The 15,503-nt window shown below is 40.5% G+C and overlaps 1 protein-coding gene across 2 annotated transcripts in view; it reads right to left on the reverse strand.

Moving 5' to 3' along the window:
* Window positions 1-15,503, reverse strand: part of ano2b (anoctamin 2b) — a 74,306-nt gene that overhangs the window by 21,324 nt on the left and 37,479 nt on the right. For both annotated transcript variants that reach the window (XM_084345375.1, XM_084345376.1), the window contains 6 exons: window positions 12,361-12,435; window positions 11,907-12,108; window positions 10,114-10,225; window positions 9,456-9,513; window positions 9,253-9,353; window positions 5,664-5,806 (listed from right to left, as the gene is read on the reverse strand). In XM_084345375.1, the coding sequence (XP_084201501.1) occupies window positions 5,664-5,806; window positions 9,253-9,353; window positions 9,456-9,513; window positions 10,114-10,225; window positions 11,907-12,108; window positions 12,361-12,435 (691 nt within the window). The remainder of the gene's footprint in view (window positions 1-5,663; window positions 5,807-9,252; window positions 9,354-9,455; window positions 9,514-10,113; window positions 10,226-11,906; window positions 12,109-12,360; window positions 12,436-15,503) is intronic.

Raw genomic sequence — 15,503 nt, forward strand, 5'->3', positions numbered from 1 at the left:
GCCTTTTAAGGTTAAACACTCCACTGCACAGGCTAAACTGGGACTTTTTATGATTAAGCGGAGTGTGGAACTGTGTGTGCGTATCTATGCTGTATGTTTGTCTGTGTGAGCGTGTTATCCAAGTCAGTCTGATAAGAAAGACACACATCCACGGCTAATAATTTAAACTGAGGTTTATTAGAATGTATTGTGCAGCACATCTCCTTCACACACATACACACAAGACTGGACAGGGCTGTTGGCAGCAACTCGTGATCTTACGTGATGGCGTATTTAAATTGCTGATGATTATACGCCATTGTGCCAACATTTTGCGTGTCATGTCATGCATTTGGTACATTTCCAGTGCCATTTCTGGAAAGGACAAAGTTAGATGACATTCAGTGTTCGTCATCGCAGTCAGGTAACCTTTGTTGCCATGGTAACAATAAACACATGGTTAACATTGTGAAGGCACCAAATCTACTTGAAGAAAAAGATCGTGATTCTGGTTAAAATAAGTTCATTTACATACCACACGTGACATAACTTATGTGAATGTACATGATGTAAGTTAGTAAGTTAAATACGGTATGATTAAGACACATTAAGGCGATCTTATGTAACTTTTTTACTTTAAAGTAACAGCTTCAAAATCATGTTGATGGTTCAGTGTCATGTAACAGGGTGAATGGTGTCTCTGTCTCAGCCACTCCGCCCCCCTGTCACTTGTATCTGCACTATGTAACTTAAGCGAGAGGGTAGGATCACAGTGTTACATCCTTGTTTACCTTTACTATACTTGCACCAGATACAAGTTTTCAATGTTTTATGACGTAATGACGGGGGATTTGTGTTTACAACAGTGGTGTTGCACGCAGAAACTCTGGAGGGCGCCAAAATCGCACAAAATGCCAATTTCTACACAGTGTTCATGATGTCTTTAAAATGAGTCAGTGCTGCCTTTTGGTTTCACACAGGACATAAACACAATTTTCCTGGGTAAAGGTCCTGTGTTTCTTTGACCCATCCATCCAACCCAACCACCTTCATATGTAGACTTCCTCTTTATACTTCATCACCTGACACTCCTACCCATATGATGCTTGATCAGGACGTTGTTAAATGACAGCAAAAAGCATTAAAAGTGGTGTAACAACACGCAAATTAAAATTAAACATTGGTGTGTTATTCATACACCATTTGTTGAGACCAAGCTGGTCAACCTATATAGTAGTTCATGAACCAGAGCTACATGTGCCTTAAAAGACTTCTCCAGGCTTGGACAGGTCAAGTGTTAGCCTTCATTAACAGGAAGGTCAGAGGTCGGCTGCAGTAAGACGGATCTGACACAAGTGGGTAATCAGGGTATTTGTCTGAGGACGATCCAGACAGGTCAATATATTCGCATAAACAAAAAGTTTGGTCAAGTTTGGTCTCTTGAACCTTTAGGCTGCTGTTGTTTTCTTGTTCTTTGAATGAAAATGGTTAACTTACAGAGCAAGGCTCGAGGTTTGCGTCAACCTTCCAATTACAAACTAAAGTCAAGATTCAATATCAGGATGACTTTTTTCTCTTTTCTGATTGGTTCAATAGGTCGGGCAAGTGAGTCTAACTGATGCATGGCTATAAATAACCCCAGACTAGATGGCATCAACCCTGTTGGAAAAAGCAGAAACAGGGCTGATCCCAGGTCAATGTGAAGACGTACGCTTTATTACATTATTGCCGGTGCAAACGTTTCTCTTAGGCTGTCCAATAAATGATCAAAACAACTTTCAACTGCTTCCTACGAATGTGGAAAGGAAGCATTAGAAAGACAGTGGTTTCCATGACTTTGGCTGATGTATGGCTCTCATCACAGCAGTGGAACTTTAGCAGTGTGGGAATGGGGATTTCCAGCGAGCCGGAGACTGACGGCTTCACCTCGGGACGCCACGCCGAGACAAAGAGCGGGGAGGAAGAAAATACGACAGCGGAGCAGCGAGCGCTAGAGGGCAAGCTTAGAATAACCTCGCCATCCACCTGAGCCGAGGTTGACGGGTTCGAGCCTGGCCCAGCCACACACACACACACACATACAAAGAAGACACCTTAACACGAGCACTGGGTCTCACGAACCTAACACACAGAAATAACTAATGATGAGTAAACACAGGCCCAGAAAGAACCATTCACACTTTATCAGCTATGTGTGACTGGGTATTTGCATGTAGAGCTCAGACATTTCTGACATTCCTTCCTGTGCCCTGCAGCGACATCAGCTCAGCCTTCGGTCTGTTTTTCTCTCCCTCCTCTCTCCTCCCTCTGTCCTTACTCTGTATCACACGAAATCTCCACATAATCACATTACAGCACAAGTAAAGGTCTTCTCTAAACGCCATTTAATTATTTCTGCATATAAAATATCAAAGAATCCGCTTTAGTTGGGAAGAGCTGTAGTTCTTGTACCCGTCCCTATAGTGCAGATATTTCTAATACACTCAGCGCAGTCCAGAGGTTTCTAAGTTTATTTTGGACTCTGCATTTACAAGAACATTTCCCACACAGAACACATCATATTTTGCCAAAAATTTTTACATGCTGCATCCAGTTCTACCGAAATCTTTAAATTGTTTACGGTTCTAACCTTAGAGAACAATATAGAGCCGGTTTTACTGGTTTACAATCCTTCACATACAGATGTTGCCAGTTCATGCTGCTGCATGTTTACTGAACTGCTGCTGCACTTTGACTCCATCAACCAGGACAAAATGTTCCTATCATGTCTGTATTTCTTTACGGTTTGTCTCCTCTTTTTCTCATTGTTTTTTATTCGATCCTCTCTCCAGTGCATTTTTGGTCGTAGTCTCTGTACAGAGTGACATATCACCAATAAATGTATTCAGTGATCAGAACCGTCAGTGTTTAAAGGTCAGGCATGAGTGTACGGAACCTTTACACCTCAGTTATTGGATGTCAGCAGGGACCTGACTACAGTGCTGGGTTGATAGACGATCCCATCGCGTCCATCACTGACGGCTGACAGTCAGTGTTTCCCATATGAGTTGCCGTAAGACAGCAGTTGGACATTACATCTCCATGTCCTGTTTATTTTTCCCTCACTAAGCCAGCCCAGTAAGGCAAACCCAAGGCACCCAAAATATACTTTCTGCAGGTCGCTATTCGTTTATTTCTGTCATTTGTGCTTTTGTTATTTGCATTTTCTTTCTTCTTCAGTATAGCTAGACGGCTGATGAACACAGCTAAATTACGCATGTGTGTGTATGTGTAAATGTTTGACCTTCACTTTGTGGAGTTTGACACTAGAAGTCTGTTTTTTACCAGCCAAGACTGGTGGCCTCATATTGTTTTCAACCTGTAAGTGTTTGTGGTGTAATCATGGCAAAATGTGGACCTGGACACGCCTTTTCTATTGGGAACTACATTCCTGGGATAATAATTTGTGTCTGATATAGTTCTTATTCAAATCAAGAGACCACCTTGCAACTGGATCACACCAGCCATGTTGCCCATCAACATGCTCACGTTCCAATCCGTGAGTTCCAAGTGATCATTTCAGTATGTCAGCCAGATTAATGTGTCTGGTACAATTTTGCTATCTGGGAGGCATCCTTAACAACTTTCATTAACTGATATTTATGTGACAAATATATGGGTACTAGCACTTACATGTTTCCAGTGCTGATTCCTTCAAATAAATGTTCAGTGTTTGAGTCTATTATTTACATTGAACCTCAAGGCTTTACTTTCTGACTGAGCAAGTGTTAATTTGTTATGACTGCAGTGTGTTGTAATAGTACAGCTGTGTGTGTGTGTTTGTGGGTGTGGGTGTGTGTGTGTCCCCAGGCATAACAACCCAACACCTGTAGCTCTTTAAAACCTCCATATAGTAACAATCCCCTCACGGGCAGTGAATCATCAACTTTTACTGGCACATAACTGTCCCTTCTTTCAGCTACTTAACCTGTCAATGACCTTAATGATTATATGTTGCACACTGTACATAACATGAAAACATAAGAATGCTCTCTATTTTTATTTTGCTTTAACTTTCCCATCTTGAATCCTCCCTCACATCTCATGTTACCTCTATTTTTTTCCTGCCAGACAATCACTGTCAGGAAGAAATTTAAGAAGCATCTGGGTAATATTAGATTTAAAGTTTTTTCCCCCAACATGTTTTATTTGTGCCAACAACAGTAATCACAGATTGGTAGTTCCAAGCCGTGACACTGCCAGCTTTCCACAGAGGAGCTTAATCGACCAGTGTAAAAAGATTGTTTCTTCTCCTGTTGGACCACACATCTAATGCAACAAATGTGTGAAAACAAGTTGGACCCTGTCTAACACTTTTCTTAAATATGTAGTTATGTAATAAAACCTTAAACGATTGGAACCCTGCATTTATTACACAACATTACATTAAATTCAGTGGTGGAAGAAGTACCTTTAGAAAAAGTAGTAACACCACACTGTAGATATACTCATACAAGTAGAGGTTTCACATTCAAAGTCAAGTAAAAGTATTCAACACTCAGAATAGCCTTTCATACATACATCATTTCATACATCAGAATAATGTATGTTGTATGTATGTATAGCCCACACTGCTGTGGGACTACTTCTCTCCTTACTACTGAAGGCTAAATCTACAGAAGCCTGTCTGACAGGCTCTGGAAAGACGTGGGCCATAGCCAAACAATATGTCACCTGCTAATTACTAGCTGTCCTTTTATGATTCAATATCAAACTACACAGCTGAGACTGGTTATGCATGAGGGAGGAGAAACCTTCAATCTGTGATGGCGTCTCCACTGTTTATGTGCTTTGCTCTGTGATGGATATGAATGTAAATGTGTACAGGATGAATGCAACAAAAAAAACGTTGTTTGTCAGTTCTTCACAAATGACCATTTCAAAAATGATTTTTATGACCCTGTGCTGATTGGCCACTTCTATGGTTAAGGTCTGATTAGATGTAGGCCCACGGACTGCATATTTAGGGTTGGGGAAAGGTTAGCAAGGGTAGAAAAATGGTCAGGAAAAGATTGCAGTCTAGGCTGAAAGAAAACAGCTACGAGTGTCAGAGGAAGGTGGGAAATAATCTCCAGTGTAAAGTCAGAAGTTATTTATAATTCACCTCTCTGGTCATGTCAGCTCAGAGTAAGCCATGGTCTTTTAAGGTATTTTAGTGATTGACAAATGCTGTTCATAAGGGACGGTCTTGGTGAACAAGCAAACACAGATACATCCTACATCCATGTGCTCTTTGGTCCACATGTTTACTTTTACCTGAGAAAGTCATGTTGGGCCATGCAGATATACATTACATAACACCTTTCAGTGACACACAAGGGTGCCTAAATGGCCTGGGGCTATTTTTCTGTGTGTGTGTGTGTGTGTGTGTGTGTGTGTGTGTGTGTTTGTATATGCTGCAAAGTGAGGACCAAGGTATTTTACCACAGAGTGAGGACATTTTTGGGAAGTAAGGACATGTTGTCTGGTCCTCAATTTTATAAAAAGCTGATGGGGGTTAAGACTTTGTTTTAATATGATATGGTTTAGGCACTTGGTTGTGATCGTTGAGGTTAGGCCAAGAGGCTTGGGAATGCATTATGTCGATGAGTGTCCTTACAAAGATAGGAGCACAAGAGTATGTGTGTGTGTGTGTGCAGACTCACTCATCTCCATGTATTCAGGTGTGAGGCCCTCAAAGGGAGCCAGGGCGTAGTCCAGGTTCCACTGCTGTGGAGGTCTCTCCTCCTCCCTCTCCTCCTCGGCTGATCCTTTATCCTTTATCGCACGTACCAACTTCTTTAACTTCCTGTCAGGATGGAGGGAGTGGTGGAGGAGAAGAGCAGGAGAGGGGGTAAAAACTATTCAGAATATAAGTTGACAATTTTGTGCAAATGCTTTGTTTGAAGTAAAAAAATGAATTAAAAAAAATGTTAAAAAAGAAATGTACTTAAAAATAAATTGTGTATAATTAAAAATGTACAAGTAATGCAGCTATGATGAAAAAATAATCCTACTGATTGAATATAGCATACAGTCATCTAATCACAGACAGGGATTGAAATCAACTTTGGATCGCCTACCACCGTGGCTGATTTTAAATGGCCACTTTGAATTCCTGCTGCCACTTGCTTCCTGTCCTATTTGACATTTTTCCAGGAGGAGTCGAAGTTGGAAAATATTCCTATTCAAGTGGCTTTAAAAGAATAAATCGTTACTTTATATCCAACAAGGTGGTACAGAGATAGTCTTATTTGTTCAAGGCAGGTTAAATTGTGTTTAATAATGAAATTGGTCATTATTTATCAGTCAAAATGCTGCACATGACATCTTTACTGCAGCTGGAAGAATACATTTCACATCCTGATTTCAATGAAAAAGAAATGTGTCTCCTGAACAAGTAAACTATTTACTTTACAAGGCAGGGTGGTGCTGGCTTACGGGATGTATACTCAGTTAACCTTCCCTGGAACAATAAAGGAACACGGCTGCTGCTTGTTAAACATAATACACAAGAGCGTATGTATTTACACAGGTAAAGCACTGCATTCATTGCATTTCGAACCCACTGGCCGAACAGCCAAAAGCTGTTGGTGGATTGTTTTCAAAGAAAAACTGACGCTCCTGAAGAAAGTAACCAGCAGATTGGCATTCATGTGAAAAGTGAAGCTGTGTGATGCCAACAAACTGCTGCTGGGCATAAAAGAGTTTATGTGTGTGTTTCTGTAAGTACATGCCTGTAAATAGTGTTGTTGCATGTACAGTATACTTCATGCAAAATGATGCATGCATGGCTGTGTGAACGCACAAAACATTTGGTATGAAACAATGCATGCACTGTGTGTATAAGTATTGATGCGTATGCATGTGACTGCTTGTAAAGAACTCCAATAAAAGCAGCTTAATGCTTGACTGCATTATTTATGTGGTTATCACACACACACACAGGGGATTTACAGATGGTGCGGCGCATTCACGGAGGCAGTGAGCACATAAATGTTTACTGTCCTTTAAACACACACATGCATACAGTAGATGCAGACACACATGTTCACACTCGTACACAAACGCTTTTACAGCCTACTTGAGTTCGTACACACACTCTCTCTCTCCACACACACACACACACACTTTCAGACACACTGATGTGGTCTGAAAGGTGATTAGAGGTTTCTGTTGTAGGCCAAGACTCTCTTAGTCTCTTTGTGAATGTTTAATGGATGTTTCTACCTCCTTTGCCCCTGGCCTTGGTTTACTGCCTGGTGATAACAAAACTCATCATATATCTTGAAGCTAGACCTGTGGCTTTATTAGGAGTTGGTGTTATTAACAGACGATCAGTATTACACTTACTATTATCAGGTGGCCACAAACATGACTCCAAATGGGATGATAATGTTGCAGCAGGTGTCAGGTTGATCTCTAAGAAGGCTTTTTTTTTTTTTTTTTTTTACCAAGTAAACCGAAAACAACTACTATTTACACAACATTTTGAGGATGTGTTTAAGTGAATCTGTTTGAGTACTGGCTTGCCCCCTAGTGGTCAAAATCACCTAATATATAATATTAATCCTAAAATAAAAAATGTTTTTTTAAGTTTTTCAAGTTTTGAAACTGCATTATGTTGAGGGTTACAACTACAGTCCTGTTATTTTAGTCTTTATTTTGGTAAAATGGCACCATTTAAGTATGCTGAATTAGCTATTAGCAGTTCCTGTTTGCGTATCTATAGTTGTAGAGACAACTATTACTATATCACTTTGATACTGAAGGAAACTTAAAAACATGACATGGGGCCACTAAGTGGATTTATTGACATAAATTTGCAATGGACATCAGAAATAATCTCAGAAAGTGTAAACCAGATTGAATCTTAAAATATGAATAAAAACTTTTAACGCAAATTGCAACAATTGTGCACTATGGGTTTGAAATTGTGTATGATTTAGTGGCATCTAGAGGTCAGGTTGCAGACTGCAGCCACCTGAACATGCCTCGTCTCACCCTCCTCTAAGGTGGCTGCTAAAAATGCAAAAAATGTTAAGGGCCCTCTCTGGAGCCAGTGTCCATTCTGGGCTACTGTCGAAGCCGCTCCCTCTGTAGATTAAAGGCTCATTCTTGTTAACAAAAACACAATTATATTTATGTTTCAAGTTTAGACACTGGGCCAAATCACAACTAACGTCTTATTGCTTTTTGAAAAATGCACCTGTCCATTTAATCTCATGCCGTATCTTTGCTTCATGTCTCTCCCCCCTTTCCTTGCAGTTTGCAGACCTGTGTCATATATAATTCCTTGTATACACACCAACTGCATCCCACTTCAGTCCTGTCCTGAAGCACCTCAAATGTAGCAAATACACGCCCGTGATTTATAATTCAACAGGCCATGAGTGTTGAGCGCCAGTCACTTTTGTGTCATCTGGGAGCTCAGAATGACGCTGCTGTGAAGCCTCCACGGACTTGAATGGTCCTTGGGAGAATGTACAAGACCTGTTTGCTTGATTTGAAGGATACAGCCCCTGAAAACCTGCTGCAGTGTGTTTTTAGGAGTTAGCCAGCCCCAGTGAAGTTTATAAGATGTGAAAATCTCTGCAGGCTCTTTCTTATGTATCAGATCTCATTCATCTTTAGACAGGAGCTTCAAAGGTCAGGCACAGTTTTTGAAACGTGTGAAAACCTCTAATGTACAGCCTTCACTCAGCGGCTCCAGAGATTCCCCCAGTAAAAGACTGTGGTTTTACTGGTCGGCTCCCAGGTGTTAAAGCTTTTAAGTGGACGACTGTGAAGCGGAGGAGTAGATGGTATGTACAATGGTATGGTGGTATGTGCTGCAGCTCGCTGATCCCTCAGGACGTCCTGGAGAAACCGCAGTGTTTGATGAGACTCACCCACCGGGTCAGGAGGTCAAACTGCGCTTACAGCAACAGTAACAGTGCAGCCTGGAGGCAATAGGCACCTCTGTTGTATGACAGTTGTTATAAACAGAGCTGACCTCTGACCTTTGGGCTTTGCATGTAAAAGCTGAGCCAATAGACGAAGAAGATGGAGTACCACAGTACAGACATGGGAGGAATGTTATTAGACAAGACAGGGGAGAGGGATGCTTGTAAGTGCTTGTAAGTTAGCATGTGTGTATGTAGGTGTGTGTGTTTGGTGTCACCGGCTCTGACATGTGACAAAATATCCAACCTCTGATTTTATCGCTTGACTATGTGAGCACATACAGAAAAAAAAATAAAAAATTCTACTTACGGGATCCCGATCTCGAAGATGTTGTTCTGGATCAGCTGCTTCCCCAGCATGATGATGCTGAGCTGAATGCACAGCTCAATGAGGCAGCCTCCCGGTGCACACTGAGGGAGACAAGCGCTTCATTTACACACTTTGTCATCACTTTATGTTTAACTTATTCATTTATCTTATAAGAAACACTGATGCACAGTCGAATGACGAACCTCTTCCATCCGAAAATCATTAAAGACGTACACGTAGTTTCCAGGTCGACCAGCAAACCTGCGGGAAAAAACACAAAAACACACAATAAGGACTGAAAGGTTTCCCTTGTAGCTACAGGTTTTTTTCAAGATGTAATCCATTGACTGTATATAAGGATGGTTGATGCGTCTCCGCTTCCTACAACTGTACAATAACGAAGCTAAAATATCTTGGATACAAGCGCTGCTTTCTTGCTATCTGCTACCATACACCAACTGTCAATCAGCTGTCAATCATGACGCCTAACCCACTTATTATAGCATCAAATAACTAATCAAAACCAAACTTATCTTATTATACAATGTATGAATTAATGCGATTAAACTACAAAAAATGACAGAAACCATTATTTGACGTCTGCTTTGAGGTTTAGAACCACAGCCAGCCACCAGGGGGCGATCACAATATTTTGGCTTCACTTTAGGGGAGCTGTCATGACATCAATGCAAATCATGTTAATGCATATCGTTGCTGTCCAAAGAAAATAATATATCTCTAAATTTGGAGATTTTAATTTTTTTCAGATAAAAAGACAAATAAAATCTACCCAATGGTTTAGCAGTTTTACAGAACAGTGACACTCAAACACACTCTCTCAGACATGAGTGCAGGACTTACCGTCCCTTGAAGAAAGCCACATAAAAGATGGGTGCGTATGCGTTCATAAACTTGAGCAGGAAGGCTTTCAGGATGAGACGCTCCTCAAAGTTGGTTTCTGTTTTAGGAATCTCTGAAAAACAGGCGAAGCAAAACTGTAAGAAAGACTCTGTGTCACATTGTTTCGTGAGGTCAGAGGACGGCATGAGAAAACAGGAAAATAGGAGCATGTTAAACGACACATAAAGTGGGATATGTGTACAGTATACCAGGTTTGGCTAACATTGTATTTTATCCATTTTCTCTACACTGGTTTTATGTGAGAAGTCTGTTCTGAGGAAAGAGTAGATTCTGTCAGTCTGACTCTTGAATTGGACTGATAACGTAATCACTGTGGTGGAAGTAGGTTAAAATACTGGCACGTCTTACATGGAATACCCTCTCTCTCTCTCTCTCTCTCTCTCTCACACACACGCACACACACACACACACACACACACACACACTTTCCCTCTTTCTCACACGTCTTCCTCCAATTCTTTTCGTCTATTTTAGAGGTTTTGAATATGAATGTGAATGTGGTGGAAACCTCCCGGGATGACTGATGGGACGACTGGAGCGTGAAAACATCAAAGTTTCATCAAATGGTCCACCAAGAGGCAGAGAGGCTCTTCCTGTCTCTCACACTCACAGATGCAGAGTGATTACATGTAAAAATGTTGATTTTTTTATTTGAGTTGGCGAGGCAGCTTTTTTTATATAGGCCATCATGGATATTGACTGAGTTAACCTGTGACTCCCATTAATAATGAGTACAGTGCTATCAACATCAGATAGACGTTGGGTAAATTTGATTTCTAAAATTATTTTTTGATAGATGACGTATTCCCAAACTGCTATTTATTTTAAGGAGGTAAAATGAAAGTTAACTTTAATGCACACAAACATTACCAGAGAGAAAAAATAGCAAAAGTCAAAAAGGGGATTAATAAAGAAAAGATCGAATAAGTACAATTGACTTAAAAGTAAGAGATCATTCTTTCCTCACAGAGGTTGTGCTACTACAGAGGCCGATTGAAACCGAGGATCTGTAAATATTGTGAACTGAACGAGGTGAAAAACCAATTATATCTATGCTCTACTGTCCTTTATATCATGATCTGCACCAAATATTGTTTTAAAAGTTCTTATCCCAGATTTATCTCAGATGGAGCTCTAATTGAGCACTTTTTTAAAATATACTTTTTTCTGAATACATTTGTAAAGCATGGAAAATTATGAGAAAAAATATGACAGACAAAATCCCTCTACTTTACTGTATGGATTATAGACCATTTATATATGCCTGAGTCAGATATACAATACTTTAGATGACATAAACAGATGTATACATGCAGATTATGTTTTCTCTGGGTTATATTTGTTCATACTTGTTTATTATGTTTATAATTGATTGGCTGTGTACATATATGTATTTAATTTTCTTAAGGATGTATGCAAGCATGTTATATGTAGGCCATTCACATTTATATGGGGTCAATATATTTAAATGCTGGTGAGTATAAATGTCTGGATGTTTGTTTCGTTAAAGTGAATATGTGGTTTTCTAGTATCATTTTAATGATTCAGACAGCATGATTCTTAAGTTGTTTAGTCTAGCTAGTTAGGCTAGCTGAAAGCTAATTTTAAAATAGGCTAGGTTAGTTTGTAATATGCTCCAATTTGGTTGTTTTTTTCAGTTTGCTCATACTTTCAAAAGTTGCACTGTCCTGTTCTGGACTCCAAAGACTAAATGGCGGTATGTTTTTCTGTACCTAGCTCAGTCAGCCACAACGCCACAGCGCCGTAGATTTCATCGAGGATCAGAATAACCACTAGGTTGATGATGACCGCGGTGGCCGTCACCGTTACGCGAACATTGGACTTGGTCTCCGGGTCGGGGCTCATCGCCATCAGGGCCGACACTGTGATGCGGTAGATGATGACGCCGAAAACTGCTGAAAACGTCAAGCCAAACTGGGAGCAGAATGGAAAAAAAAAAGAAAGAAAATAAATTAATCATTACTCAACCATATTTGTCCGATACTCACAGTGCAGAGCTGGAATTAATATTTCAAAGAATACATCGATGTAGGTCACTCATATATACTCATTTATGTGCGTCATATACAGCGCATGTTTATTTTTCTATTTAAAGTGCTTTCATCCATACATCTGAGGAAATATCTGACTCTAAGTAGAGCATTAACCTGATTTGTATGTACTAACCATGAAGAGGATAGAGGAGACGTTGATGAAGTATCCAGGAAGACGATCCTTCCAGGTCAGCTTCTCTATAGCAGCCTGACAGGAAGGACGGGGAGGGGGCAGGGGGAGAAAAGAGAGGAAAAGTTGGCAGTCAGTCATGCAGTGTCCAATGCCTCTACAACTTTTGTTGGGAAATCTGTGATGCGGGACACGGAGCCGCCTACTGAGACATCTCGAAGTAATAGGAAAGAACAAAAAAGCACTTTCATACGGTTCCTTTGATTAAAAAACAAATCTCTCAAATGTCCTGATGTGAAAAGGATCGTCACTCCTCCTTCTCCGACTTTCAAATGTTTGGTATAAGCTGAATGGGGAGCATCTGTATCTCACCGCCTCCACAGGAAACGTTGCTACGTCTCAACAGAGAGACATAAAGGAGCACAATAGCCCGTTTTACAGTCTGCATCCGACGTTTAGAGACCATGTCGGAACAAATGTTTTCATTCAATGGACCCTTAAATATCCAGACAACGGCGCTGATATGGGAACATTTGTGTTGTTTTAGTGTTGAAATGAAAAAAAATACGGAAACTATAGATAGAGTTGTAAATATATGGAGCCAGGACAGTGACAGTGAAACACTTGTACTGGAAAAAAGTGTTTTTCAATGATTTTTTGAAGGAGAGCATGATTTCTCCATTCCACACAAGAATGGCTTTTATGGGTTCACCTGGGACCAAACAGCAATTAAGTCTGTTTCTCTCTGCTGTTGACTTGTCCCATATCGGCTAACGTCAGCTCACAGACCAGCATAACAACAGTTAATATTACCTTTAATCCAGCTCAGTTCTATGTGAAAAAACAGACTTAACATGCTTGCGGTTTTGAAGTTTCAGATGAACTTGTGGGTTTTAAGAGGGGGATGCTCTCCTTAGCAAGCCCATGCATATTGAATCACGCTCTCCTTTCCCACTCCACTCAAATCCCTCCACCACACCGAAACTGTGACGGGGCATTGAAACACCATCCTGACTGCATATAAATGAAAGTCATACATTATTCACTTTACTTTTAGATTCACCCAATTTTTTGCTCTGTCATGTCTGTACTATTTAAGAACTTTGAGATGAACTTAGGCTACCTGGACTGCTTAAAGAAAAGAAGAGAAAAAAAGCACTGTAGTTCGACATTTTGGGAAATAGACAAGAGAATCGATAGCACTTGTAAACCTCGATGCTAAGTAAGCAGCAGGAGGAAACAGGAAACATCTTTTTTATCAAGTATTAAGAGAACCAGATACAACATATTAGTCAGTGAGCTCTACAGGCCAACTACTTCTCCTTGCTTCCAGTCTTTATGTTGGCTGGCTGTAGCTCCACAACTACCTGACTAACATTAGCGTGGTATCAATCTTCTCATCTGACTCTTGGAAAGAAAGCAAGAAGGCATATTCTCAAAGTGTCTATTACTTATTGTAGCCATTAAATCGATGCTAGAACACAAATTGCTCACAGACATAATCATGTTCCAGTGCCAAGCCTGTTGTGACACTCATCATCACCACAAGGGACTGAATCACTCACAGCTCCTTGGCTGTTGTTGGCTGGCTGACCTCTGACCTCTGTGTGGAAGAAACCAAGTGCAAAGAATTTATCAGCGTGACCACTGAAACAAACAAGAGTCTGTGGCAGATGTGGTAACTGGAAGTAGGTTTCCTCCACCATGGTGGTGGCTGAAGCAAAAAAGGGAAGACTGTAATGTGTCCAACCGGCTCTGGCTTTGGAAAGGTGAGCCAAATATCTTAATAAGAGCTATGAACAAGACCGTTTTAAGTGAAGACAAATCATCTAAAACAATGTTCTGAAAACTGGATTCAATAACGAAAGTTCTGGATGGCCCGGTGCTAAAAAACGGTTGAAAGTTATGATGGAGAAGGATGAACAAACATTACAGACTTTCCTAATGTTGTCTAACCTGCTGACTCCACCCTCATAACCCCTCAGACTCGTGTATGTGGTGTGATTCCCTGAACTTGAAACCAGTGGGAGAAGCTGACCTACTTGCATCAAAAAGGAGAGCAGCATCACTGGAAGGTCAGCTTTTAAACATGGTTTGATCTCTGCAAAGACAAATGCTGCATCTCCATCCTCAGGTATGTGACCCACTTTACCCATATACACACATACACTCATACACATACAGGAGCAGGCTCAGGAATTTAACTCACACAGACACTCACACAGACCACAGAGTGATACAGAGTCTGTAGTCTGAGGACCTTTAATACCCTAATTAGCAAGACAACAGCACCATCTAGTGAACACACTGGCACAGTGCAACCTGCAGTACACACTTACTCCATTTACACTGACACAACACTAAATCCCACATGCTGCTCTTTACTTTAACATTGTTTTGTTAAACCAGTAGTATAGTAGTAAATAAAACATGTGGTATTTAATATCAAATAAACACTGCAACTTCCATCATCAGAAATGTCTAATAACACTAGTGAATGTGCTAATAAATGAGCAAAAAACAGCCCATTATTTACATTTATTCTTAAAAAAGAAATGCTATGACTCATACTTGTACCTCCCTGTCAGGCTGAGAGACTGAAATAAATCAGTCACTCAGCAGGACTCTAAAAAAGTATATAAAATAATAAAGAGGAAGTGTTTGTTTTTTTATGGTCAACAACCATATATGTCCAGCTTCTTGTCCAAAAGTCTAAATTAAGTATTCACTTTAAGATCTGCCTTTTGGGTCCTAGCCTTAATTTCAAGCAAGATATTTAAGAGCTTTCCTAGTTGTGTTTTTAACACACACACACACACACACACACACACACACACACACACACGCTCATACAGGTTGACGCACCTAAGGGATATTGAAGGACAAAGAGACCTTCAGACTGTGTGTGTGTGTGATTTAGTGTGTGTGTGTGTGTGTGTGTGTGTGTGTGTGTGTGTGTGTGTGTGTGTGTGTGTGTGTGTGTCGGTTGGTGGGGACAGCCATCAGAGAGAAGGGCAGTTTTAAATGGGTCAGGTGTTATATTTATCTTGTAACCTCCGCTGAGGAAAACCCAACAAAGCTTTCGTCGTTTCATCGTCCCCTCTGTTCATCCTTTTCCAAACCCCTGTCGTCCTTTCATATACCCA

This window comes from Pagrus pagrus, assembly GCF_965226575.1.
Source record: "Pagrus pagrus genome assembly, chromosome: 23".
NCBI lineage: Eukaryota > Metazoa > Chordata > Actinopteri > Spariformes > Sparidae > Pagrus > Pagrus pagrus.